Source organism: Heliangelus exortis, chromosome 16, assembly GCF_036169615.1.
Source record: "Heliangelus exortis chromosome 16, bHelExo1.hap1, whole genome shotgun sequence".
Taxonomy (NCBI): domain Eukaryota; kingdom Metazoa; phylum Chordata; class Aves; order Apodiformes; family Trochilidae; genus Heliangelus; species Heliangelus exortis.
The window spans coordinates 8,483,285-8,510,942 of NC_092437.1; the positions used below are offsets into that span (position 1 = coordinate 8,483,285).

At 41.9% G+C, this 27,658-nt stretch overlaps 1 protein-coding gene across 3 annotated transcripts in view; it reads left to right on the forward strand.

The window, feature by feature from the left end:
* Nucleotides 1-27,658, forward strand: part of NFATC2 (nuclear factor of activated T cells 2) — a 94,347-nt gene that overhangs the window by 42,613 nt on the left and 24,076 nt on the right. For all 3 annotated transcript variants that reach the window (XM_071760011.1, XM_071760010.1, XM_071760009.1), the window contains 4 exons: nucleotides 1,461-1,601; nucleotides 14,876-14,931; nucleotides 15,837-15,963; nucleotides 17,565-18,260. In XM_071760011.1, the coding sequence (XP_071616112.1) occupies nucleotides 1,461-1,601; nucleotides 14,876-14,931; nucleotides 15,837-15,963; nucleotides 17,565-18,260 (1,020 nt within the window). The remainder of the gene's footprint in view (nucleotides 1-1,460; nucleotides 1,602-14,875; nucleotides 14,932-15,836; nucleotides 15,964-17,564; nucleotides 18,261-27,658) is intronic.

The following is a 27,658-nucleotide window of genomic DNA, read 5'->3' on the forward strand; positions in this document are numbered from 1 at the left end:
CTTCCACAGACACTTACCTACAGATTACCTGTGTTTTGCCACCAAATAGCATTTTCTTCATGTGGTGAGAGAATCTGTACAGCTCTTACCACTGCCAGGATCTGTTGGGTATCTGGTTTCTTAAGGCTGCACAGCAGTAAGAAGGTGCAGAAAGCAGAGCCCTCGCCTGTGTGCAAGTGGAGGGCCAGTGCTGAACATGCAGGATAACTTATTTCCTTATTTTTGGCACAGCAGCTAATGGTGTTCAGTGAAGGGAAGACACAAGTACTCAGGGTCTCTTGGGAGCAGGCTCTTTGTCAGAGAAAGTACAAATTCAGCCAAGCCAGCTGTGAAATAGATGAGCAGCATCCTCTAGGGACCTTTCCAGTTGGGGTGGATGAATCTGGAGGAGTTTGAGTGCAGGTCATGAACTCGCAGTTCACCAGACCCAAACTGCTGCCCACCTGGTCTGGTCACAGGGAAGCTCATTATATTTTCCATCTGTTTGCATCGTGGGGAACAAATCTCACATCTTCACTTTCTTCAGGTCCTGCTGCTTGTTAGCAAACGCTTGGAATGGGCTTGCAGGGATGGTGACCGGGATTCTCCGAAGCTTTTCTGACAGTGCAAATGGCTGTTTTATGGGATGAGAGGAAAGTAGGTGGAGGGATGGTGCTATCCTGGTTTTCTGGCTGGGGAAAGAGATTAACTTGCTAAAGTCATGCTCCAAGTTCATGGCCAAGAACAGTAAAGACATCAGAAATCCTCAGTCTATGTATGTGCCTATTTGGATTCCACCTTAGCTCTTTCTTCCTTTCCTGAACTCAGTCTGAAGCACAAGGTCCTGCTCCTCAGACATTCAGGTCTCTGAAAAACATGCTCGTGCAAAGCCCAGGCTGCAGCAGGGTCCTGGCGTGACCCCTCCTGCTCACCAGTGTGGCTTTGTGATGTAGGTACAGGGCTTGGTGCCTGCACATGAAGATAGAGCTTTTGTTGGCAAATGGACTTTTCCAGGCCCAGTGTAGCCCCTGTTCTGTGGGTTTTTGTATAAGAGGTTTATGTTTATGTTTATTTTTATTTTTATTCTGAAGGAATTCAGTGTTATTCAGTGGAATCCTCTCTGCAGGTGGAATTTTTGGGCTCCAGGGCTGTAGTATGCCTGCACTTGAAAATTTGGCTATTTATTTGGAAACAGAGATGGGCAAGTTCCAGCTCATTCATCCAAGCTGTCCTTTCTCAAGGACAAGGAGTAAGGCCAGAACAGCTGAAATAGTGCAGCCAGCTCCTGAATGTTTCCAAATAAAATGCCTTGTGTAAGTTTATTTTTCCCTCTCAAACCTAAATTTAGCACCCTGGAGAAGCTGTTTGGCAGTCAACAGATGGTAACGATGACAAGATCTATCTATGGTTAGTTCTGGGAAGATTTGGAAAGTCCTGGTAAAACAGAGTTGGTTTCATTCATGTCTGCAATTTGTCCACAGCCCAAAGGTCTGCTCATGAACTCCCAATGGTTGAAAGACAAGACATTGATAGCTGCCTGGTTTATGGAGGACAACAGATGATCCTGACTGGACAAAATTTCACTGCAGAGTCCAAGGTGGTGTTCACAGAGAAAACATCAGGTAAGGCAATTCTGTTCTAACTGTCCCTGGCAGGATAAGGCAAATCTGCAGTGCTGTTGTCTCATGATCTCACCCTAAAATCTGTGCTTATGTGTAACTCTACTCAAATGAGTGACCCCATTCAGGTTCATGTAAGTAAAACCAAATTGCTTGATTTAACTATGTTAGTAAAATTAGACTTGGGAGCAAATATTTGCATTATTTGCCTTCCAGGCACTGTTGAAGAGTAAATCAAAGCTATGGCATGGGAAAGTTCACAAGAATACTGGTACTGAGCACAAACAGAATATATTATCAGAGAAACAGAATGACTTTTACATGTTCCTTTATGTTCTTTTAATATGTTTAGGGAACACTACTGCAGCAATCATAATTGAGATGAACAGTTTTTAAATTTATGTGAACTACAGACAAAAGTTATGTTTTCTTTAGAAGCCTGGGGGTAAAATGCAGAGAATGTGTTCTTTTCTATCAAGGTAAATGATTTTTATACACATACTGAGATAAAAGAATACATTGCTTCCCATCTTTCATATTTTTTCAGATTTGTATATAGGCTAAGACTGTAGAAAACCAAAATTCAATTATAGGAGAAGAGTGCCCTGTTACAGCCCAATGCTTCTTTTCCACTGGAGCTACTTCACTTAATGCATATTTTGCTGAAGTTTTGCAGACATGATGGGCCAGACTCTGCCATCCCTTATTGATTTCAGTGAGACAAAGAACTCTGCAGTATGAAAAAGCAGCAACTTTTTAAATGTAAACTTTGTGTTTGCTTTCTGCTGGTAGGAAAACATGTTGCTTCTAACTTTTCTGTTGGTAAACTTGCAAGGGCTTTAAGAAATTACTTTACCTAAGTGAACAGCAAATGTATGACTTATGGGGTAATGGCTTTGGTAAAAAAGTTGAATCAAGCCAAAAATCAATGTATATGGACATCAGTTGGTGACATGGGGGGGGGGGGGAAAGCATACTGGGTCCCAGTTTCTTCCCTCATCACCAGCAAGCCATGCTATTTTACACCAAGCATGAAAGCCTCTGGGCCTCTGAACTGTGAAGGTTCAGATGAGCCTGTGCAGTCAGAGCAATTTTCTTGGCACCTCTATTTCCCTTTAAGCCCATGTATTAATTCCTTCCCACTGTGCTGTCACTGTTCCATCAGTGTCAGTGAATTGTGAAGGTGCACTGGGAACATGCTTGGCAGCCCATGACAGTACCTGTCCCAAGGATGTTTTGCAGTAATTAAAGGAGGTGATACACTAAAAAGAGGTAGCTCTTAATGCCATTTTGAGGAAACATCCAAAATGCCCAGCCCCTATTTCTATATAAAAGCAGAGCAGGCTCTGGCTGGAATAGATGTTAGAAAGTAAAAAGAACATTTTTCACACTAAGTCTAAAGCTTTTCTTCACTGCTGGGGAAACTGCACTGTTTTGGTGTTTGGTTTTATGTTTTGTTTTGGTTTGGGGTTGTTCTGTTGGGTTTTTTTTACCTCCTAGTAGCAGAGAGGCATGACTAACCCTAGCAGCAGTGCCCAGTCTGGAGCAGGGATTTGCATGCTGGTGTTCCATATCCTGCCTCCCCTGCCACCCCTCAGCCTCTGCGAGCAGTCTGAGACTGCTGGACTTTGAATAAATGATTAGCAGAGAGGGAATTCAGAGGATGAGAGGCCCAGAGTCAAATCTGTGGTTTGAATCATATGTCTGTGTAGTTTGCCATGGGTTATCTGGGGGACTGAGCTCCGTGCTGGAGGGGAGTTTATTCTCTGTGCATCCATACACTGTTTCATAATGAAGAGATAACTCCTAGAGTTATGCCCTGAAGTGTTTTTAAGGGGAAGCTGTCTTTCCTAGTAAGTGCATCTTAAGGTGAGGAAGGTTCAGGAGCTGACCTCAACATGCAAATCCTGCAGAGGCTGATTTGAGTCTGGCTGTCTGCAGCAGGTTGAGAATGAAGGCTTTGTGCTTGGCTTGTCAGAGGTTAATGTGTATCTCAGCCTGCCTGAAAAATTAGGATCTTATGCACCTGTGACTTTCAGCATCCCTCTTGAAAAACTGCAGAGATTTTTATTTATGATTACTGTGTCCATGATTAGCTGTTGTTGCATTAGGTTACATGAACACAGAACAGAAGGGCCCAGTTCTGCAGCCTGATTTATCAATTAGAAATGTCACCGGGTGGAAGGAGGAGGTGGATCCTGCACTCACCCTGGGAGCTTGCTGGCTGCAGATCCGATCTGCACAGCACCTTGCAAAAAGTGCTGATCAGCTGCTCAGAAGCAAAGGAAGCCACAACAAACACCTGTGGGGGTGGGTAGTGCATCGCTGGTGTGACCTTGTCATTGCTGCGCCCTCTTCTTTCTGTGTAAGAATAGCTTCTATATGAGGGCAGGACCATGCACCAGCTCACAGGGGAAACATAGTTTACTCAGATTTCATTTTAACAGCTCACAAGCTGTGTCTGTGCTAGCAAGTGGGACTCCATTTCCCACTTTTGTCACCAGTTTTAGCTCTGCTGGTCATGGAAAAGGTTGAGAGCAGCAGTGTAGACAGCCATCTACTCGCTTTAGGCATGCCACGTTCCACAGAGCTCTGTGACTTGGCTTGTTTGTTGTGTTTTAAGATGAGAGCAGAAACACTCTTTTCCCCAAAAAACACTGTGTAGTCAGATATTCTCCAGTTAGCTGTGTAATAGACTCCAGAATCTGTGTGTACTGTGAATCTGGGGTCTGAATCAGTGTCTGCACTGAACCAGGTGCTGAAAAGGTAGCAGGCAGTCTGCCTTATAGAACTGAGGAAACTGCTGCTGGGGGTCACAGTTGTAAATTAGATTCTATCCCTCAGGCAGACACTCAAAAACTATTTCAATTTCCTCTGGATTTTTTAGGCATTTCTTCACTCACTATTAGCAACACAGAGAAACAGTTTTTCTGTTTCATATTTGCTCATATTTGTGCCCGAAATACAGCATGCTTCTAAGAACAGTAATGGATAGTTTTTACTTCTCTGCTACACAGCACTACAGATACGTGTAATTTTCCCTAAGAATACCTGGAAAACAAAGAATATTCCCCAGATTACACTGGGATGTCAGTATAAAAATAACTGCCTTGTTGTATTATGCACACTCCAAACTATTGCAATGAGCTCACCAACGAGAAGGCTGCAGAAATCTCTCACTTTAGGCTTCAGACAGGAAATGGCAGCAGGAAGTGAACTGGAGGGGCTGGAGCTCCGTGCTCTGTGTGAGAGCAAGGGGATAAAATAGTTTTGAAACAAAGTACGTTTGAAGTGATGAAGTCTGAAATGCTGATGGATAAACAGCATTCATTTTCTTAATGATGTTTCCCAATGTGCAAGCATTATAGTTTTCGGTTCTTTTTAAGGTTATCTCTTCCTGATGATGGATTGCAATCTGTGGCTGCTTTGAATCAAGGGAACTCATGAATTCAGTAGAGTCAGTCCAGCACACAAAAGCAGGGTTTGGCTGGAGGAGTTTTAAGATCCAAACTGAGAGACATGTAACTGAGCCCAGCTAAATAAGAACAGGTCAGAGTAAGTAACTAGATTGGATTACAGACAGAGATTTTTAAAATGCATTTTGATCTGGAAGAGAGAGCTTGAAAAGCAGCCTTATGGCCATCAAGGATTTGGAATATGCTGGAGGTCAATGGTATTAGTGTTTGGGTGGAGCCCAGATCTTACAATGCAGCTAAAAAAAGAAAAGATTTGGAATTCCCCTTTTTATTTATTTTAATTGTCATGTAACAGTTCGCAAGTCAGATGTTGTTGGTTGCATTCTGTTTACTCCCATTTGTGTACTGGTAACTGCTGCTCTAAGAGTGATAAAGAAGTTTTCTGTTTCTCTGGGAGAAATGTGCAAATGGACTCTGCTTTCCACTGCCAAACTCTTATGGTGGCCACATGGACATCATGAATCATTGCTTGGACGATGTGGGTGGTGGAGGAACAACCCAAACAGAAAGCACACATCTTTGGAGTAGATCCACCATAAATCTTTCAGTTCAGCAGTGCATTCTAAAGAGAGGAGGTGGTGCTCACTGTGCCCTTTGAACTGATGCAGCTGTCAAGGCCCTGAAGTAAGGATGGTCAAAATCCATTTGACAAAACTATGTCTTTCAGCCTCTAGAAGCACCCATGGCCACATGTACCTGTTTTACCTGTTTATCTCGGTATATTCATTTACATCCCTTGCTGTGGCTTTCCTACCACTGGAATAACAAGATTAATAACTACTCTGATGATAGCTGTGCTGCTTCACAGCTCTGATTTCCAGCACTTCTATACATCTCTCATTGCAGACATGTGCTTTAACTGTGGGCTTCTCTCTTTTTTTCCAAACTTACTACTTTCACTTTTAGAAGCAAACAAGGAGGCTCTAGAAGTGATATTGCTCTAACTTGCACTTTCCAGTATTCCCACTGCATCACAAGCTAGCAAATAAGCTCAGCAGCAATTTCTGATTTTGGATTTTCCACTCTCTAGAAGTCTTGTTTATAAAGCACAGTAAGTTGGGCCCAATGATGTTGTCAATCTTCCTGTACCTCTCCCCCTGCCAAAGCAAAAAGGAAATCACAGGTCTCTAGATAGTTATTATCTTCACAACTGAGAGCTGACAGTAGTGATGATTTGTTAAATATATATTTAGATACAGTTAAAACGCACAATAGATTGAAATAAATATATGCAGTTCTGAATCTATAGTTTCTCATATCCCTCCCTTCTGCCCTGCAGCTGCAGTGAGAGCTCAGTGCTTCTGGGATTAGTAAGTGTGGGACCTGCTTAGGAAAAGCAGTCAGAGTTCAGTGAAATGGAGTAAATCCTTTGCTAAAGGGCTATGGGAGTCCCCAGCAATCAGTTCTAGGGCAATGAACAGCTCTACACTGCCAGGCCACAACAGGAAGAATGGGGCAGCTTGACAAGCATGGACTTAAAAGGGACAATTTTTTGAGCCAAAATCCCTGGGGAGCTGAGTCCACAGTAAGTGTTGCCCCAGTCCATGAATCCTGCTGCATATACTGGCTGACATTTTATCTTAAGTAAAGCCACCCTTGCAAGTGCTCTTCTCTTCAGTAGATGCCTTTTACAGCCCACGTGTTATAATTGTGTAAGTTGATCTGTATGTGCTCAGAATCAGCCAAATTATTTGAAAAATGAAATAGTCTTCTGGCCAGGACAATTTGCTGTAGAAACTGTGATGAGATGGCATTATAGCATGTATAATGAGAATAGAAGATGGCTTGTGTGTTGGTTTTGATGGTTGTAAGGAAGCAGGGCTGAAGATCATGGTCCTTTATGGGAGATGGAAAATGAAAGTCTAAGACTGTCTATAGCAATGTTCCCTTTTTCTGTTGTGTCAGGCCTGAAATCTCTTACTGTGCCCCAAACAGGGAACTAAAAGCCTGTTAGTAGTCTGACAGTTTCATGAATGATCAAAAAACTCCCAGGAAATACAAAAAATAGAAAACTATTGCTTTGAACTTAATGATGCAAAATTAATGATGCAATTTTCTCAGGCAAATTAAAGATAAAAAGATAGTATTTTTTTGGTATTAAACATTGGGTTTTTTCCCCAAATCCATCCAACAGAGATGTTTGCTATCTGGTCCCAGCAAACAGTACTCTCGCTGACTTTCTAAATTAATGAATTGAAATAGAAGGTTTAAGTTATAGAGAATTGAGTGGAAAAGGACATGTTGTAGAATTAGGATCATAACACAGTCACAGACACAATCCACTGCACATGCATTATAGTGTAGGATTTTAAGGTGTCTTAAACCTGAGACAAAAGCCCAGCATCAGGGAAAGAAAAACAGTTGTGTCTTTTTGTTTGTTTTTTACTGAAATAGGAAAGACTAAGGGAAAAAAAAGCACAAATATCTGGGATTAGTTAGAGCATTAGCAAAGCTGAATGGTACTGTTATCTTAAATAACTCAATTTGTTTGCAATATGTGAGGTTCTACAGAGAGTACATGAAATAAATTTGCTATCTCAATGTTTTCTTGACAGTCTAGCAAGAGTGCACAAGCAGTTTCTCTGCTCCATGCAGTCTGTGGCTGGAGTCCAGCATTTAAAGCTGGATGAACATCCTCATTCTAAATCTTTGGAGTGATGGGATGAATCAGGGGGTAAATTATAAATGTGGGGAGGCCCACCCAGATTTTACATTAGCCAAAGGTGATCACCCTTCAGGTTAATCTCCCCACCTCTCGTGTCTTGTGGTGCACCCAAGGAAGGTGGTTGCAAAGCAGTGCACAGGTCCTGCTTGGTGGTTCTCTCTGCAAAAAATATGTCAGAACTGGGGAGGAAGGGAGGTTTTGTTCTCTCTGGGTTTCTGTTTTGTTTGTTGTAAATAAAAGAGGAAGGCATCTCAGCAAGTCCCACTGTTTGTGAACACTGAAGAGTATTCAAGTATTAATAAGGAGGATTAGAGTTTACCCTTTTTTGTCGTGAAGGTTAGAAAGTTTCCAGGTAAATTCTGCTTTTCCTTGCTTTTAGAGTTGATGAAAACCCAGCAAACTTCCTCTCCACATGTTTACGCCTTGGCTGAAATGTTTTGCCTGCCCAGGTGGGCTTGTAATCCCGTGGGGCAGTTGTCAGATATTAAACCGGGGATCCCAGAAAAACACTGCAAAACAGGAAAAAATCTAAGGATCACACACAGAAAAATGCAAAAGAGTGTGGCTGCAGAAACGGAGTTACCATAGCTGTTAGAGACTCAGCGAGACAGGGTGGAATCCAGTGTTTTGGAAGGTTTCCCCGTATGACACAAGATTTTGGAATTTTACAGCTGGTAAATCCTTATTAACACAGGCAGCCACTACTGGCCTGGATTCCCTGGCTCACTGTTTACTATGGGGGCGCCTGGTGGAAGTATGCCTGGTCCTGATTATTCAGCTTTGAATCTTAATTGTTTAAAGAAAATATTAAAAAATAATAATAATTTTTTTGAGTAAACAAAGGGCAGAGAGACAAACTTCCATCACCTGTTGACAGAAAATTGATCATGTAAAAAGCTGGCATGGGGAGTGGAATTCCCTATTCTCCCACTTAGTCATCACATCCTGGTGTGACTCATTTTATTACATGGAGGTTCCCAGTGGTTTTATTTTGAGAGGAGCTTTTGTTTAATAATTTATACACATACACACACACAAAGACACATATAATCTTAAAAAAACAACAATTCTACATCGATAAATTAGCATAAGGAATAATTTGGAAGAGCACTGGAATGACAGACTGCCCCTGCTGCTTCACTACTCAACTACTGTATTTATGTTTTATTTTAGTGTGAATTGAATTCTTCAACAATAGATGGGGAGAAACCAACTCTAGACTTGTTCTCACTGTGCAAAATGTCAAATTTGGGGCTGGGCAGGATGGTGGATGACTAATCCATTGGCCTTTTACCTCCCAGACCTTGACATGCAGCTTTGGCCTTGGTGACTCAAAATATGTCCTCATTGAAATGAAGGCACTGGCCTCAGCTCCTCATAAGCAGAGCTTAATTAACTGCAATGGGCAGTCTTCTTTCAGAAAGAAAAAGAAATCCATGGAAACCAAGCTCAGTGAAAACTTCAGTATCTCTGCTTTTGTGAGGTCTAGATTCATCCATGGTGTGTTTGCTCAAAAGATTGCAAACTATTCTGAAGCAATAGCTCAGAAAGAGACAGCTGCTTAGGACCAGATGCTGAGTAACCTTGCATTGACATGAAACAGAGTAACTTCAGAGTAACTGAAATCAGAATTCATCCCTGAAAAGTGTGGCAGAGACTTCTGTGAATTTCCCCCCTCCCATGAAGTTTCCTCACTCTAGAAGTCTGTTCTAGTCTGTTCTGCTGGAAAGCATTCCTTGTTCTTTACTTTGTTCTTGGGGTGGCTCTAGAAAGCCCTGCCTGTTTTAAAGAGATACCTGTTGTCTACTGTTAAAAGCTGATAGAGATAATAATTGTGCTTTTTTGGAAGACCTTCCAAGAAACACAGTGAATAGGAACGATGCATTGCAAGTCCAAAAGGAACTCTGCAGAAATGTAGTGAGGGCAGCTGCCCCACTGGCTACCAGGCTCTGTTTCTTTGGGGAACGAGTGTGGTTTGCTGCCTGGGAAAAAGGTAACAGGTTGTTCATTATGTAATTTGTGTAATGCTTGACTGGAAAGCAATGTACACTTTCAAGCATAAAATCACATACTGAATTGGCATAATAGTAGACTCAGTCTTCAGCTGGAGAGAACTGCAAAGAAAATTTCCTGAACTTCTCAGTCCATCAGTCATGCTTGTTCAAATAAAGTAGTAAGTTTGTTTCTCTGCTAGTTACTGACCCCAAAGTTATGAGTAAGATATCGTGAATAATGTGTAAAGGCTGTAACTGGTTCAGAAACCCTTTAATTGGCTAATTTAAAAAAGCCCTATGAGGGGCTGCAGAGAATCACCCAGAATGTTCCTAATGCAGACTGACATTTTGATTTTCCCCAAAGTTTGAAGCAAAACTTTCGGTATGATCAGAGTTTGAGTTAGAGAGGGTAGAATTACTTTCTTCCAGCAACTCATTCATTCCTCCACAGAGTGCTGACACAATCAGATCTCTCATCAGGGTTTAATGCAAAGTCTCATAGCACTGAAGCAGCACAAAAATCTCTACTTCCTGAACATTCCACTGACCTGTGCTATTAAAGAGTTGCCAACTAAGACAAACCATTAAATGAGCAGGGAACCACAACAGTAAAAATATTGCATGAGGCAGCCGGGGCTGGTCAGACCTCAGGGTCTAAATCCAAAAATATTTTATCATCTTTCGTGGAACTAATGGGTTGAATTCCTCATTGTGGAGGTAGAATTTGAGGCACACCACACACATGGACCTGGCACCAAGCTCTCATGTGATCCACACACGTACTGGGACATCCTTGCAGTGCTGAGGCTGGCACAGGGCAACCCAGCACTGACTGTGACTTGCAGAGCACACTTTCACTGCATCTGTGTGCTCCTTTTCTTAGAATACCTCAGCAAAAATCATGCTATTCCTCTTTTTGCAGTTTTCTTATTCTCCACTGCCAAAGCAGGTTTAATTATTCACATAAAACCTGCTTTGTGGCATGGCAGAATTAGAGTAATTAAAGTCAGAAAGGACCTCAGGAGGTCATTGAGCCCAACCTCCTGCTCATAGAAAAGGGCATCCACAGTGTTTAGGCACTACCTGACTTCCAACAATGGCACTGAAGAACTTTATTTTGAGTACCCAGATCACGACAAGTTTTGTGTTGGGGGCTCTGTGCTACCATCGGATCAGCATTATGACATTTAGCACATCCTTACAATAAAAATCCCATTTTCGATGATGGCTTTTTGGGAAACATCCACTTCAATTTCCTCCTCAGAAAAATCTCCTTTAGGCATATTCTAAAGAAGATAAATGTGCTGACAGGTTGGAGCAAGTTTTCTCTGTTAAAAAATTTGCTTGGATTGTCCTACAGGTGGGCCTTAGCCTTCTCAGTTTATTTGTCCTGCTCTCTATTAACTTTCTCAGTGTACCTAACCAAATGATTTCATTACCAGCAAAAAGGTTAAATTACAAATATTTCTGAATGCTGTTGTATTTTTAATTTTATTTATGGCATCCCTCTTCCTTTTGCCAAAAGCTCATCATAATGTGCAGATCCAGAAGAGTTAAAGAAAAAGCAAATATTAATTGTCTCAAACTGAAGTGTTTGCAACTATAAAAGTGAAGCAGTGAGGCAAATGGAGCCACATCATGATATTTAAGCATAAAGGTCAGGGATTGAGCTGCAGAGTGGATATATTCAATAGGGCTTGGGTGCTTAAAGAGCAGGGATTGCCACGGCTGACAGATTTGTTAAAAACCAGTTTAGGTGCCATGAGCATGGATACAATGAAACAGAAACATCTATCACTGTTAGAATGATAGCCCTGAGTGCATTCCTTCTTTGGTTGGGTTAATTCTTATTCTTACTCTTAATCACCACAGATTTTGGACTCAGCTTAAACCGTTTGATTTTTATAGTTGGCTCATTGGCTTTTAAGTGCAAGTTTGGTGGCTTAGTTTACTAAATAAAATCCACTGTGTTTGTGGGAGCATACGCTTGACAGGCCTCTTGAATACCGGCACAAGACTTGGGGGCCCATTTCTCCTTTTTTTAATGCATTTTGGACCAACAAAGCCTCTTGATTTCTACCTTCTTTGTGAAGTTAGTACTGTTGTATCTGCACAGACTGTTTGAATTTAGCAGTACAGAAACAAAGATGAAAACATTCTGCCTGGAGGGAAAACTAGTGTCAAATATTCCCACTTGGCTGTCTTTGCTGTCAGGACATCTTCATAGTGCATTGCTTAGACAGCTCCTGACTTGTGTCTCCATCAGAGCTCTTGAGATATATTTTGTTGTTTCCTTTTTTCCTCAAGGAGCTATACAAATTTCTCCTTTGTGTTTTTGTGTTTTGGTTCTTTTGTTTATTTTTTGTTTTTGTTTTGTTTTTTGATTTTTTTGATTTTTTTTTTTTTTTTTTGGAAGGGTGGAGCTGGTTGAGTAGGTTCCTTAACATATATTATGATAGTTTCTTTTTACTGAAATCACTGAGAAGAGGAATTAAGTATTTACAGTCTTGTCATCACACACATTTAGCATTTGCTAGATCAAACTCTGAGTATTTCCTGGCTTCTGCCATCCCTGAGATATTTACAGTTTCACAGAGAAGCATTAGCTGCAGTGATAGGGTTACAAATTTAACCTGTAGCAGTCCATATCAGTGGCTAAAGTGAATCTTTATTGTGCAGAGGTCCTTTGGGATGTAAGGGCTAAACAGCAAACCAGGCGAGCGCCTCGCTGGCTCTAATTACACAGCTTGCTTGGTCCCTCTCCACTGTCACATAGAAAAGACAACTGACTCACTGTGCAGGAACTTGAAACACTTTAAAAAAAAAACAAAAACAAACTAACAAAACGACCCAAAAAACAACGGAGAAAAAAGTTAGAATTATTTAGTGTTTTCTCCTTGCACCACGATCCATGGCAGCAGAAGGTGCTGGAGGCCCCCGCTCGCGCTCCCTCACAGGTAACTGACAGACGGAGGAGACATTTCCTCAGTCGCCTCCAGTTCCCCAGCGGGAAGGATCGGGGGTGGGGAGGCTCAGCCCTCACCCTGTGAGAATCGGGGGTATGGAGGCTCAGCCCTCACCCTGTGAGGATCGGGGGTCACCGTGTGAGGATCGGGGGTGAGGAGGCTCAGCCCTCACCGTGTGTCCCCTCCTGAAGCCCCGCACCCTGCCCAAACACCCTGAGGAGCCGGCCCATCCTGAAGGAGGAAAGGACGTGCTGTTGGCGGTGGACTCGGGGAAAACCTTTCCCTCCTTCGGGTGTGCTAAGGGTCCAGACTAGAGCAGAAGTGTCTCGGGTACCCAGCAGGGTGGAAGGGAGCCGGGAGGGACCCCCAGGCTGAAGGACACGGAGCTGGGGCAGGCAGGGTCCTCCCCAGGGACTGTTGCCCGGCCGTGGAGCCGCAGCGTGGGTCCCTCTCAGGGGAGGCTGCCCGGAGAGCCGGGCACATCTGACAGCTCATTGTCTGTGCGGAGCAGAGAACAAAGAAGAAAACAACAGAAAAAATGCAAAATGCATTTAAAAATACTCTTTCATTTCCCTTTTTGCCAGAAGCAGAAGCACTTAAATAACAGAGGACAAAAGCAGCTCTTGCAGAATTTCCAAGAATTGGGGAAAATAAGGAGTGCTGCGAGGAGTGTTTTTAGGAGACTGCCACCCCTGGCCTGCCAGACCTGGGTGTGGGGTCTGGGGAACCCCCGCAGAAACGCTCCCAGGAGCTGCCTCTCCCTTTCCAAAGCAAACATCAGCCTTGCGGCTGCAGTATCTCAAGTCACCTCTGTTCGTTTGGATATGTGTCCCCTATTAATTTTATAATCAATCTTTCAGAAAGGTATGAGGCGTTCTTGCACCCCCACCCCCCCTCCATACAGTATTTTTCTTCTGCAAATGGCTTGGCTAAAAGGCTCAGCAGAACATAAAAATCAAAGGGGTAAAGATTAAACTCTTAACAAAAAAAAAAAAAAAAAAAAAAAAGTAATAAGGAAGGCATTGCTAAAGATGTTTCTGGGAAGTGTGGGCGACAGCATATTTAAGAAATAATTGTAGCTAGATGAAGCACCCAGTCTGTATACACATGTCCTGTCACTACTGATGCAAAGAGGTTGCTTTGATGGTATTCCCCACAAGGGGATCAAATTTTATTTTCCTCTATAAATACAATTTTGTGTATCAGAATGGAGATGAGCTGCAGGGGCGTAATTAGGAGCAGACAGATTTGCAGTGGTTCAGAGGTAGAGGCTGTCACATGTGCTTTTACACTGAGTATGGTGAATATTTGTTGCCTTATAGTGACTTTAAGACTGCTGGTGGCACCTTGTCACAGCCCATAATGGTGCCAGTGGTGAGGCAAAAAATCCACCATGGGAGATGTTGGGATTATTCCTTAATCAGAGGGGATGTACTGCTAGATAGCATGTGCTGAGATTTCATATTGCACATGTAACAAATGAGTACACAGAGTAAGAATGCATGCACAACATCAAACACCCTTTATACCTGGATTCCCAGTTACAGTATGAACCCATCCCTGTTGAACTACTTCAAGAAAAACCTACACTTCCATGAGAATTCAGGGTATCTGCCAGTTCCACTGTGCAGCACCTCTAAAATTCATCCCTGAAATGGCTCACTTCTTGCTTCCACCTCCATGCAGCCCATACAAGTTCTAGATTTTTAGCTAGTCCTTCTTCCACCTCCTCATTTACTCCACCCCTTACCACAGTGGTGGGGAGCCATGTGGTCTTAGCTTAAAATAGTGGAAATTTGCTGAGCTGCTGACCAAATGTGACCATTAATGGGTTATCTGACCTTTTGGTGGCCTCCATCAGTCAAGCTGCCTGAAATCAAGTCTGGTAAAAAGTAGATGTTGCACCTGTGCTAAATATTTCATTCCTCAGTTTAGCTAATTTCTAAGTAAACATTTAAGTTTAATATGTACGTAAGATTTTTCCTGGCCAGAGAAGTGTGCAATGATGTCTTTGAATTAAATACTGTTGCTTTTGGTTAGGAGTGGGAAGGTGCTTGAAATTAAGTCCATTTTGAGAACTTTGCTAACTTTATGTCCTCAATTTGTTTCCTTCTTTTTAAGTCAAGCTTTATATTAAAAAAAAATACAGTAAGGTTAATTTGTGATACTCTTCTAGATGGGCAGCAGATCTGGGAAATGGAGGCAACAGTGGACAAAGATAAGAGCCAGCCTGTAAGTATGCAAAACATTGGATGTCTTCTCCTTGAGCTCCTCAGAGAGCAAGCTGTATTCAAGGGGTAGTTTTCAAAGAGCGTCTCAAAAGCAGAAAGAGCAGCTATCTTACTGCTGCAGTGAACAAATGTCAAATGCTTCAGCAGCAAATGTGTTGCAAAAAGAAACTATTCATTTAGCAGTATCCCACAGCAAACTGAATAACTGCTGGATTTTGTGTTCTTGCAGAAGACTCTATTGTAATCAGCCCAGTCCTCTGCAGGATGCTGGCTGTCCTGACTTCCTTTTGCCTGTATGGAAGTCTTGGGTGCTCTGTACTTTGCAGGACAGGATTTGCACTATAGTATTTAAAATGAACATTTAGCTTTCCAGGGAATGAGCTTCTTTGTTCACTTTGGTTAATGGGACCTTACTATAGTTCAGCACATTTAGGAGCTAGCACTTACATTGCCATGGGCCATGCCCTTGTGGAAGAGAATGAGACACTTCCTGTTACTTTCCATGGAAGCAAGATCCGGATGTATATAAGTAAAAAGCCTATAGAATAATCAAGTTTGTTCTAAGAAAAAGAGGGAATTCTGTATAATTGTGTATCAAGCATAGTGTGACTAATAGTGCTGCCACATTTATCACCATTCTGCTCTATTTGTAGCTGACACTTCTTTCTCCAAGTTCAGGACAACATCAAGTTCAAGAGACAGTACACAGAAACCAGTTTTCTAGTGCCAAAAATCTTCTAGTCTTTCACTATCTGCCTTTTTTCCTTTCTTCTTCTCATACCTTCTTTATAGATATGAATAGGGTTCTCTTCCTTGATGCCTGGACATGTAACAGAGAAGATCCATGCAAGGATCTGCAGTCAGTCTCAGTTGCTAATTCTGTGCTGTCACCTTTCATTGTTTCAGAGCATGCTTTTTGTAGAAATACCAGAGTACCGTAACAAGCACATTCGCACAGCTGTTAAAGTGAATTTCTACGTCATCAATGGGAAAAGAAAAAGAAGCCAACCCCAGCATTTTACCTATCACCCAGGTAATTCTCAAGGACAGAGAAAATTGTTGCCTAGTTCTTATGAGCAAAATTTTATTTTCTGCAGTGTTCTTTTCTTGTCATTATGTTAGGATGTAAATTTTATTAATTTAATTGAGCTGAGTGCAGCTAAACACTCTACAACTGTTTGTTTAAAGGATTTATGATCAGGAATTTCCCATAAATTTAAGGGGATAGTTATCTTGGCAATGGGCTGATGCTGCCCCATTCACTTGATGGAAGTTTGCAGATTGCCTCAGTGGGACCAGACCCAGTCTGTGACATGATGTGACCCTGTGAAAACCATGAACATTGCCTTCCCCAGCTGACATGTAAAACTGTAAGATAACATCAGATCTGGGAATGTAACAAGGGCTTGCTATAGGGAAGACAAGCAGTACATACTCTTCAGAATGCAGTTGGTTAAGGAAAATATGAATGCTTTTCTGATGTTCTTCCTCTTGGGAATTGGTGAGCCGTGTCACAATAAATGCAATAGGATTGCTAATGAGATTCCCAGAATTTCTCAGCTTTGGCTGGGAGAAAAATCTTGTGAGAAAATCAGAGTATTGTGTTTGTGGAAACCAGAAAGCATAAAATAACTACCAGATTTTATGCAAGCTTCAAAATTATGTCTTAATTTGACTGGTTTCTAAGGACAGGCAAACATTCATTCTCATTCTTACTTTGGTCTCCTCCATCTTGAAAATTTCTGGTCCTCTTCCTGAATTTATGAAATGTATAAGGTACGATGAATGTGAAGGTTTTGTGGAGTTGCTAAATTGTTCTGCTCTGGGATAGTATTGAGAAGTACAGTATTATCTCAATAGGATAAAATATTGATGATATGATGATGAAATCATATGATAAAATAGACCACTTCAGCATAGGGATTCTTAAGATTAAAAAAATTACTCTGTTCTGTGACTAGTATATGGTTCCCATTGGATGATACTTTTGTACTGAGTTTTGGAGAAGTTTTGACAAAAAAACCCAAACATTAGAAATGTGGGAATTTGTCTGTAAAGGACCATCATTTATCCACATCAAGATTCACACAACTCTTACGAAATCATTGTCTTTTAAGAGATGGTATGAGAAGGGTCTTTATTTCAAAGTACTGAGGAAGTTACATGCAGCTAAGGAACTAAAAAGAAATGGTTAAACTCTGCCTTTGGTCACTAGTTAAATGACAGAAAAATTAGGAGCTGTGTATGTCATAGGATTTAAATTAATTCAGTTTTTCTTTGAGATGGAAATACTACATGAAACACCTTTCTATGGCTTCTTATTTTGCTTGTGTGCCAGAATGGTCCTAAAATTAATTTTAAATATGAGCAAAAGTATTGCATTTTCCATTTTTTAGAAATTTGGGGTTAAATAGATGATTAAAGATTTTTTGGTAACATATTGGTATGGAGTGCTTTTGAGAGAGACTCTGCCATGATTGCATACAGGTGTTTTATTAAACTCAATGCCTGCAAGGTATGAGCTCACACATGCAAATCTTGTAAATGGCTTTAAATTTCTTATTACTTCAAGGAAAACCTCTCTGCTTCTCATCAGCTTGTTACGAATAATGTCCTTTGCATGCTTTGTTCTAGTACCATCAATCAAAACAGAGCCCATTGATGACTATGATCCAGCCTTAATCTGCAACACAGTACACAGTGGTCTGGGAACAGTAACACAGCCTTACTATTCACAGCATACAATGGTCACCGAATCCCCTTCCTGTCTTGGGGCCACTATGGCTCCTTGCCAGCAGTTGCGTTCAGGCCTTTCTTCTCCCGATTCTCGATATCACCAGCAGAATCCAGCTGCTGTAATATACCAAAGAAGCAAAAGCCTTAGCCCAAGCCAACTGGGCTACCAGCAATCCAATCTGATGGCTACACCAGTTGCTATTTCAGATGCCCATAGGTCAGTGCTGGTGCATGCTGGTTCTCCAGGCCAAACTTCAGCAGTGCTCCACCACTCTCCAGGCAACCAGCAGTCTTCTCCAGTGATTCACTATTCTCCAACCAACCAGCAGCTGAGGTGTGGAAGTCACCAAGAATTTCAGCACATCATGTGCTGTGAAAATTTTACATCCAATGTTGCAAGATCAAGTCAGCCCCAGGTCAGTCAAGCACAAAGGTTAAGTCCAAGTTCCTACCCTACGGTGATTCAGCAGCAGTCAGCCTCAGGCCAGCGAGCAGCAAAAAATGGACCACCAGTTAGTGACCAGAAAGAAGCATTACCAGCTGGAGTCACTATTAAACAGGAACAGAATCTGGACCAAGCATATCTGGATGACGGTAAGAACTGTTCTTCTCTTTTATTGGTTGGTTTGTTGGAGGGAAGGAGGAAGTTCAGGACTTACAGATCCCACCTGTTCCTCTGCACAAAACTAATGTGGTCTCGTTCGGATGGGTGTGGCTATTTGCTTTTTGTTCATGCTTCATTTTGGTCTTTCATCAACTGCATTTTTGGTAGATGGCAATACACTTTGGCAAGTGAGCAAAAGACAGTGTTCTGCAGAAACCCTCTTCCTAGGTTCATGCCATGGAGTGAGTTGTCAGGTTTCAAGCTGTTCCCATTTTGTTTCCGTTTGCCAAAGGTTAGTTTGGAAAATGGGGAATCTGAAACAAAATGCACTTTTAAATTATTTTTTTATTATTCATATCAGGGCAAAGTCCATTTTGTAAAATGCTTTTGTACATTTTGTACCAAAAAAAAAAAAAAAAGCCCATTGAGCAGTCTATCAAGGCCTGTAATGAATGGGGTAGTGCTGCAGGCAAAACTATCGCAGATGTTCTAGATGAACAGTAGGACATTGATAAGTAAAACAGTGCTGTTTCTTTCTTGTGATCCCAGCAGATTTAGCCTTTAGGACTGAATATAAGTTGTTAGAGTAAAGCTTTCTTTGAACATATCCTGCTTATTCTTAGGTAGGCAGTTATCAGCAATCTGAGTGATTGGTTCTTTTATTAAAGTATATTCCTTGCAAGAGGAAACCAGTGCAAAGTTAGTAGTGCAGCAGGACACTGCAATCATAATGGCCAGTTGCAAAACCAACATTAATATCAGTGGGAGCAGAAGTTGCTGATGTGTTGCTGCAAACATAAGGTGTTCTTATATGTTCTTATAAAGTACAGACATGATTTTCATATATATTCACTGCTGCTGTCCCCTCAATCTGGGCATTGCATGCATGGTTTGATCCTGTGAATGTGCAGTTATGTGCACTCAGTAGTCTGGGATTTTTACTGCAGTTACTTACATAGAGTAATTGTGCCCATGAAAAGTTTTACTTTATTCGACTTGGGTACTGAGTGCTCTGTGGCTGTATCCTTGGTTTTCATTGCTGCTTTTGTGGGCAAAGAAGAGTTTGGATGGTTTTCTCCATTAGTCTGTGTTTGAAATGTGGTTGAAATAGCTTTGATGTCTTCACGGTACAATCTGGAGAGATTTACTGATCCCCTTGTCTGAAGAGGAGTGTTGAATAAGGTTTTAACTGTGAATCTGGCTTAGGAGATGTGCTGGATCTGCAAGAAAATAGCTAAGTAAAATCCCATTCAGGGAACAAAGCAAGAGAATATTTCTAATAATAAAACTGAACACTATGTTTTAAGGTGCTTTTAATATGAGAAGCTGATTCTTCCATGTTTCTGAAAATTTGTGGTCTGAACCTTGTAAAAGAAATAAAGATGAAGGATCTCTAAGGTAAAACTGGCAAACTTCAGAGTCGAGCCAAAGTCCACTTAAATGAACTCCCAAAATGGAATGCAAAATTAATTTCACTGGGTTTTGAATCAAGCCAATAACATCTAACTATAGATTAGCTCACAAGGGATGCAGTCAACCTCCCTGCTAAGAGGAGCCATTAGGCAGAATAGCAGCAAGTAAATAATGAAATTCCAGACTGGATCAGCCTGAATTGATTTCAACTAGAAATTAATTTATCAGTTATGCCACCCAAGTCAGGCCAGGCAAGATCAGTCACATTTAGTCTCTTTACTGACCTCAGTGAGTTTACATTAGTTAGAAGTGTGACTTGGAGAACTGTGATTTACTTTAGGACTTCAAAAACATTTCATTCTGAAACATTCAGGACTTGAATTGAAAAGCTGCTTTGTTTGCTGCTTGGGAAAAGTGACTCAGAGTATAACAAAAGCCATATTTTTCCTGACTAGAAAGTTTATTTTTGTGCTTTATAGTATTAAAAGAAAGCAAACCCAAAGGATTACGGAGGCTTTAGCCTTAAATCCCTTTTATCCAGATAGCTCTTCTGAGATAAAGTGAGCTGTTAGGCCTTGCTGTGATTTTTCATGGCTAGATACTGAGATGATGGTTCCCCAGCTGGGCTTGGCATGAGTGGCTGCACTGCCACTGATGCACAGGCTCTTAGGGAATTGCTGTTTCAGCGTCTCTCGCTTCCCTTTGCTCTTCTTCCCTTCCCCCATCTTCCTCCTCCTCTTCTCTCTTCATCCTCTGTATTTCTGCTGACAGTCCAGCTTTTGTCCCTTTCAATGGTTCTGACCTCCTGTTGCCAATTCTTGTCCCCTGCCTTCATGGTTAACACACAGCCTTGGTGTTCAGGACTTTTTCTATTCTGAGCTTTGCCACAAACTTCTTGAGTGACTTGGGACAAGCCACACTCTGTTGGTTCCTCTTTCTTGAGGCTGTTGCCCCTCAGAGTGGGTATGATATCCCAGTCTTTGAGCTCTCCTGGAAGTGACCAGAGAAGAACCTCTCATAGCTAATACATTTGCTATGTCTCTTTACCAGCATCCTGCTGCCACCGTTGGCAGGACCCTTTGTTATTTTTTTTAATCTTCCCCACTATAAAAAAACTATTTGTCCTTCTTCCTGAGAAGGCTTCTTAGCTCAGAGCCTTCACTTCTCCACAGGGTACATAATACATGAGACTTAGCTCACTTAAGCTCTCTTTACCTCCTGTCTTGTAAAGATAAGAGCTGGTTCCACCTTCACAGGAGGATTACAGCCAAATGTGTGACCACAGTTCACAAAGCTGTAAGCTCTCATGGTTGCAGAGCACCAACAGTGTAGCCAAACCAGCATGGACCTTAAGCCAGGTGATGTATTTACCTTCTCAGGTGGGTTGTGCCATATGCAAGGACCTCTTTGTGGAGTACCTCTGCAGATCCATAGGCTACCTTAATGATAACTTAAGATATGTGCAGCTCATTTCTGACCATACTGCAGAAGTAGACACCTGCCATGTGCTTTCTTAGAAGGAGACATTTTCCTCTATTTCTCCCTTACTAGTGCTGCCTCAGAGTAAGAGGTGTCAGCCTGTACATCCCCCTTGCAACTTCTCAGCCTTCCCCTCCCAGTCAAAATTACAAAACACATGGTTACTGGAAGGTTCTAGCTATCAAATCATATAGTTTGGATTTGGAAATTCTGCCATTAGGGAGATTGATGCAGGTTAGACATTGCCACATGTGTATCTTTATGTATGCATTCTTCCATGTACCTCCATATTCCTCTGTGAAAAAAAATGAATGCAAAAAGCCCTTTAACGTTTTTACGTCAAATAGGGTAAAGATGAAGCCCCAGAAGAAGGTACTACTCATAAAAAATTGTCAGAGAAGTGTCTTTGTTAGACACTGCTGCCTCAGAGGTCCCTTACTGTTTGAAACACTTTGGGAGTGAACATAAGCCAAGGTCAGGAGGTCCTGCAGGATGCTGCTGGTGTCCAGGCTAGTGCTGGCAAGCAGTGATTAGCTTCAAATGCACATGGAGGTCATGGGATGAGAGGGTCCTCAGCATGTTTCAGCTAAGGCCTTGTCTTAATATTGTTTATAACCAAACCCACCAACAATGCTAAAAGTTACAGACAACCACAGAAATAAGTTGACAAATAGAACTTAGTTCTTCCAGGACCTTCAGAGCAATCAGATACACTATTTAAAGCACAAACCCAGTTAAAAAATGTTATTTGTAGAGCAGCACTGTCCAAATTGCTGTGGTGGGACAGGATCAAGGGAAAGGGTGTCCCAGGGCTTGGGACACTGGTCCTGCCCTGGCCTGCTCATGCTGCAGAGCCAGAGGTTTCTGTTGTAGCACAGCTTCCCTGCGCCCCATCTGCAACACAGATATTTGAGGATTGTGTGACAAGGAGCAATAGCAGAATAAATGCATCACAGACTCTGAAGTGCCTTGCAGAGATTGTCAAGTGTGGTGTTAGGCTTTTTCCATGTACAAATAACGGATGTGTAGCTGCTGTCTCAAATGTTATCATCTCGCCTTAGATTCAGTTCTTTTTGGTTCAGCTGACAACTTGTGTTCCTTTTAATATACAAAGAAAAATGTCATTATTCAAATAGTAACTATCTAACCAAATCTAACACTTAAAACTGTCTTCTTGATACAGAAGCTCTAAATTATTTTTGGTGTACCAGTAATCTTTAATGAGCAGAAGAAAAGCAGTGCAGATGCTCGGGTAGTGGTTTATCAGACTGTCGATCCATAGAGATGTTTTATAGTGAACTTGTGTATTTCACAGAAAACTGCAGACACAGCAAGTATTTCTTTAGAAAATGGATCTGCAGGGTGTGCAGTATGGTAATTATAAATCACACAGCACTTCGATCACCTTCCCTACAAGCAATCTGTGTATTTGTGCAGTTTTACCCTCTGACAGCAGTAACCATTGCCCTCACCGTTCGTGTCATCCCAGACCATTCGGACTGTGTTAGGTTCTTGCATTTTCTTGTTGCATTCTCTCATTCCAACAAGAAAATCTGCAGTCTGTCCCCACAGTGGGTGAAATGAAACTCAGAAATTCTTTCTTCCTAGTTCAGGAATTATCTTTCTTTTCTGACCAGTTTTTTTCTCGTTAGGCCGGTAGCTGTTAGGCACAAGCTTGAGCAGGGTGTACCTCCAGGAAACCCCGGGTCTCCTGGGGACCCAACCAGCAAAGCTACTGCGTCAGCCCTGAGTAAGCGTCTGTCCGGGACTGTGTTGTTGTTTTTTTTTTTCTGCTGCCTTTGGTCTCTGGGAGCGCAGCCCCTCTGCAACCGCGCCGGTAGCGTCAGGTCTGAGGGGAGAGACCCGCGGCGTGCGGGGGGAAGGAAGAGGGTCAGACGGGCAGGAGGAAAGGCAGGACACGGGGTCCCCAGCGTGCTCCCCAGGGCTTTGGCTCGGGTGTTAGCACGTCCTGCTCGCCCTCCGCAGCCCCTGCACGGCGGATGGAGGAGGAGGTGGCACCAAGCCAGCGCTGTCAGCTTGCTGCCAGCTGGGGACTTCCCTGTGCTGGGGGAACCTCCGCTGCACGGGGGAGGCAGCTGAAAGCCCTTCTGCATTAGGGCAGGGGAGCTGCAGCACCAGGGGTCCAGCCCTCTGCCTGGCTGTAGAGAAGCTGCTTTTCTCTTTTAACAGTGTTGATTTCACCCCCAGAAAACACGGAAGATGGTGGGTTTAGGAGCATGTTTGAGTTTGGTTTGTAGTTGTTTTCACCATGGGTCCCTGGTAAACCAGCAATATTTTGCAGAGGGGTTAATGTTCCTGTTTCCTGGAATTTTAGACTGGAGTGAATTTGAATGTTGCAAATGGGCTGTGGTTCAGCTAGAGCAACAATTTGCATCAAAAAAGCCATGCTCTGTTTTTAATTAGAACTCCTTTTCATTGAAGGTGTGGTCATTTCTGTTCAGGCATAGTCTGACTAAGAGAGTAGCATGTACATTCTCCAAACATTTTAGTCGAACACTGTAGCAAATCTATGTATTCATCAGACTCATTCTTGAAGCTCTGACTCACTTTATTCCAGATTTTCTGTTCTCTATTGGGACTTTACATCACTCCATGAGTACAGTACACGCTTTATTTTTGGATCACTGCTATTGTGGATTTGTGTCACCTTATGATCTAAGTGCCAAAGTCATATGCCAATCTTGCTTTTTTAGAGGTAATATTAAAAGAGAACAAAAAGGTGGTTCTGCTCCCAAAACCCTGGAGTCTGTTGGCAGGAATTAAAGGACTGTTAAAGTGTATCAGGACTAAGGTCTATCAGGAGGATTGTGTCTGAGTTTGCCAGCAAAATATTTAACTTCCCTGTACCTCAATTTATCATTATTGAAAGGTATCTTATCCTTCCCTCTAGTACAGTTAGGCATTTAATGCATTCATGTTACTAAAACTCACATGGATTCTCAGAAAAAAATACCGCATAGCTGGATAAGAACTAAGTATTTATATGGCAGGCTCGCATCTGATGGTCTTCACCTCTACAAACAATTCACTATCCCAAACTTCAGATAAATCCAGTCCCTTTTCCAGACTTTTCTTTCCCCAGCAGCCTTTCTGAACGGCTGTCCCACAGCCTAAAACATGGAGAACAAAACAAAGCGAGAAAAAGAAAAGCCCATACATCCAAAATCAGCAGTGGAGGAAGGAAGAAAATGAATCAAGTGATTAAAACCATAGTTCCACTGGCACCTCTTTGTTCTCAAGCTCAGGAATCTTTAATTGGTGCAGTAAGTGCCCACAGGCAAGCTGGGTTTCAAAGCGTTTCCTGTTCAAAAGAACATGCAGGCTCCATTAGGAGACCACGGGCACCGCCGCCAAGAACTGACACTGCAGGATGGGTACGTGAGCCCTCTCTTGGTGCCTCAGTGGACAGGGTCCCTCTGCCAACTGATGCACCAAGACAGTAACCCCCAATTCTAGTGATTTGCTGGTGGAAGGAAGGCCACTGTTTGAAGGCTAAACCAGTGGACTGTTATCAGCAGAAGCACTCAGTTTTCAGAAGGCACCAAGCGATTTTCAGTGATAGTTTTGAAATCCTGGCAGAGAGTTGCTTGAAAAAAAAGAGCTTGTTCATGCAGTTGGGAATTGAAAGCTTCTAAACCACAATAAAGTCCTTTCCCAGACTTGCTGTCCATTTACTCCATGCTCATGGCATTCTTTAGACGGTCTGAATCACAGAGAGCAGACAGCTCTTATAAAGAAGACCATAGACACCCATCTGTTGGAAGACATCTGCCAAAGTAGACCATACATTTATTTTTTCAATCCACTTTCAATTTAAAGGCATAACAACAATAACATTTTTCAGTCCAGTGACACTATTCATCCAGTGCAGAGAAACGGTAATGAATTAAAATAATTCCACTGCAGAAAGCAGCAGACAAGCTTTTCCCCAACTCTTACAGATGGGTGAAGTGAGACAGAGAGTTTTTAAGTGACTTGCTCGAGCTGATGCAAAGGCACTCATAAAACTTTTAACTTGTGAAGGGGGTCCCAAACTGCCAGGATCCCACAGCCTCATCCCTTGCATAGAGCTTTGCAAACCAAAGGCACATGAAGCTGTCACCTGCGTGTGTAGTAGCTGGGGCAGTACTGGCTATGCTGTAAGTTGTTAAAACATGAGTTGCACTAAAGGGAGGGGCTGGCAAAATTACTCCCTCCTTTTCCTGTCTTTTCACCAGACTCAGTCCTTTCATACTGTATGTATTTATGTAAAATTACTTGTTTTCTAGAAGTGAATGTTTGATTGCTGGCAAGTAATGCACTGCCACCAAGAACAGCTATGCCTATTAGAAACAGCCTCATTTCTTAGAGCAAAGTCTGGAGAGAGTAAAGTTGTTGTATGAGCAATTATAGGATGCAAGGAAAATGAATCAGTGGTCACCTTGCCTGTTCAGGGTGACACAGGGTGTTTTCCACAGGCATGCTCTCAGTTCACTCAGCATTGTAATTGTTTTAACTGTGTTTGTTAAAAAGGGGGTATTTGGAGGTCAGAACACAAAATGTGTGGGTAGGAAATGGTTTATAACAAAAGGGTGTTAAGCAAGAAAAGGGGGTTAACTCCTTCTAGATCCAAATTCACCATTTTGCATTGAACTAGAGAAGCCCCCTCTGGAAACCCTTAACAAGGCTTGTTTTACACTTAGGCAGCCTACCACGTAACTGTGCTGGTTAAGGGGGTTGAGTTTTGGTTGGTTTTTTTTGGGTTTTTTTGTTTTTGGTTGTTTTGGGTTTTTTTGCTAACACAGCTATTATGGTAAAAGCCCGTGTATAGACACAGCTCTGTTGGTGTAAAAATGCTGGAATCAGCACAGCTGATGCCAGGTCAGGGAACCACCACCAGCTGTTTCACTGAAAAGCTTTTGTATTGGGGTGACTGTGTCTGCACTGGAAGAAGACTTTCACCAGCAGTGCCAGTGCTGCTAATCTGGATAAACTGGTAAGGGTAGATACAACAAATTTAATATAAGGAATTTTCACATGGGCAGTAATTCCATGAGCTCAGTCTGCTTGCTTTGTATGTTGACCACCTCAAAATGAATCCTAGTGTTAGTAACTTCCAGCAAAGCTGATGCAATGTTCTGGAATAATTTATTAGAAAGATGCTTTGCTGACAGGACTTGTATCCTCCCTGAAAGCTATATATGTAGCTAGGGATGTATTCATCCTCTCAGCTTATCTTGTTATCTCCCCTTTAAAATTAGCACAATTATGTAAGCTTATATCCACATGCAAGTTCAAGTTTTTACTAATTCTTTGCAGTTATATTGTGAGTCTTGGAATATTTATAGCAATTGCAAAGTGCCTGTGCAAGATGACTGCAGCAAAATATGAGAGTTATTTTTTTCATGGTGATCTTTTCAAGTCCAATCCAAGAAAAAGCAAAACATTAAAAATATGAACCTTGATGTTTTGGTCTTTCAAAATCCAGGCAGACAAAAATGATGCAACTTTGGGGGCGGAGTGTTGATCGCATGATTTTAAAATCAATCTCATTATTATTAGAGGCCTGACTCATGAACCCTGAATGCCTGGGTTTGGCATTGCTGCTCTTCAGTTTCATGTGTTACAAACTGAGTTGCTGGTAAGAGTGTGCAAAGATAGGGAGAGGGTGGGGGTCTTTTTTGCTTTTAAAGTGCAATCTAAGCATGGAAGGATTCAGCTCCTGCTGCAAAGGCTCTAGTGGAAAGGCAGAGTCACTTTAGAACACTTGTGAAATGTTGCAAGCAGCTGCAAAGAGCCTTGCTGCTTTGAGAAACTTGAACAACATCTGAACATTTCTTTAACTATTGTGAAATAAAATGCCTGGCAAGAATAATCATCTTAAAGTTATACAGACTATGTATGGTACAAACTGAAAGCCAGTTGTAAAGACTACTATAGAAAAATGGCTGGATTCTCAGCATTATTCACAGAAACAGAACTTTTTCAGTTAAGGTCATATCCTGCCAGGGACCATGGATAGTTGATGGGGTGCTTTTTGTCTGCATAGATCTTTTCTCACAAGAATGAAAAACTATAGATGATTAGTTTAAACTAAGTTTTTCTTCCACCTGCTTTTCATACTTCGTTTCTTATTAATATAGATGTTGTTCTTCTTATTATTATAATTTAAAAGTTAACAGTAAATAATTTAGGATGAATAATCTGCATTTTCCATCAAAAATTGAAGTTTTCTTACATGAACTCTAAATAGTGCAAGCCACTTGTCTGTGTGGCAGAAGCTGGCCTTATGGCCTTGTGATCCTTTTATAGTGTTGCCTACTCACCATTTCCAAGACTTCTGTGCTCTAATTTGGATACAATATGTTTTTAGAGGAATTTTAAAAGCAGACTGGACAAATGTACAAGAAGACAATGCTACGTTGGCTACAAGAGGTACTAGATGGCCTAGCAGGTCACTCATACTTTTCTGATTTGAGAAACAAACAGCACATCT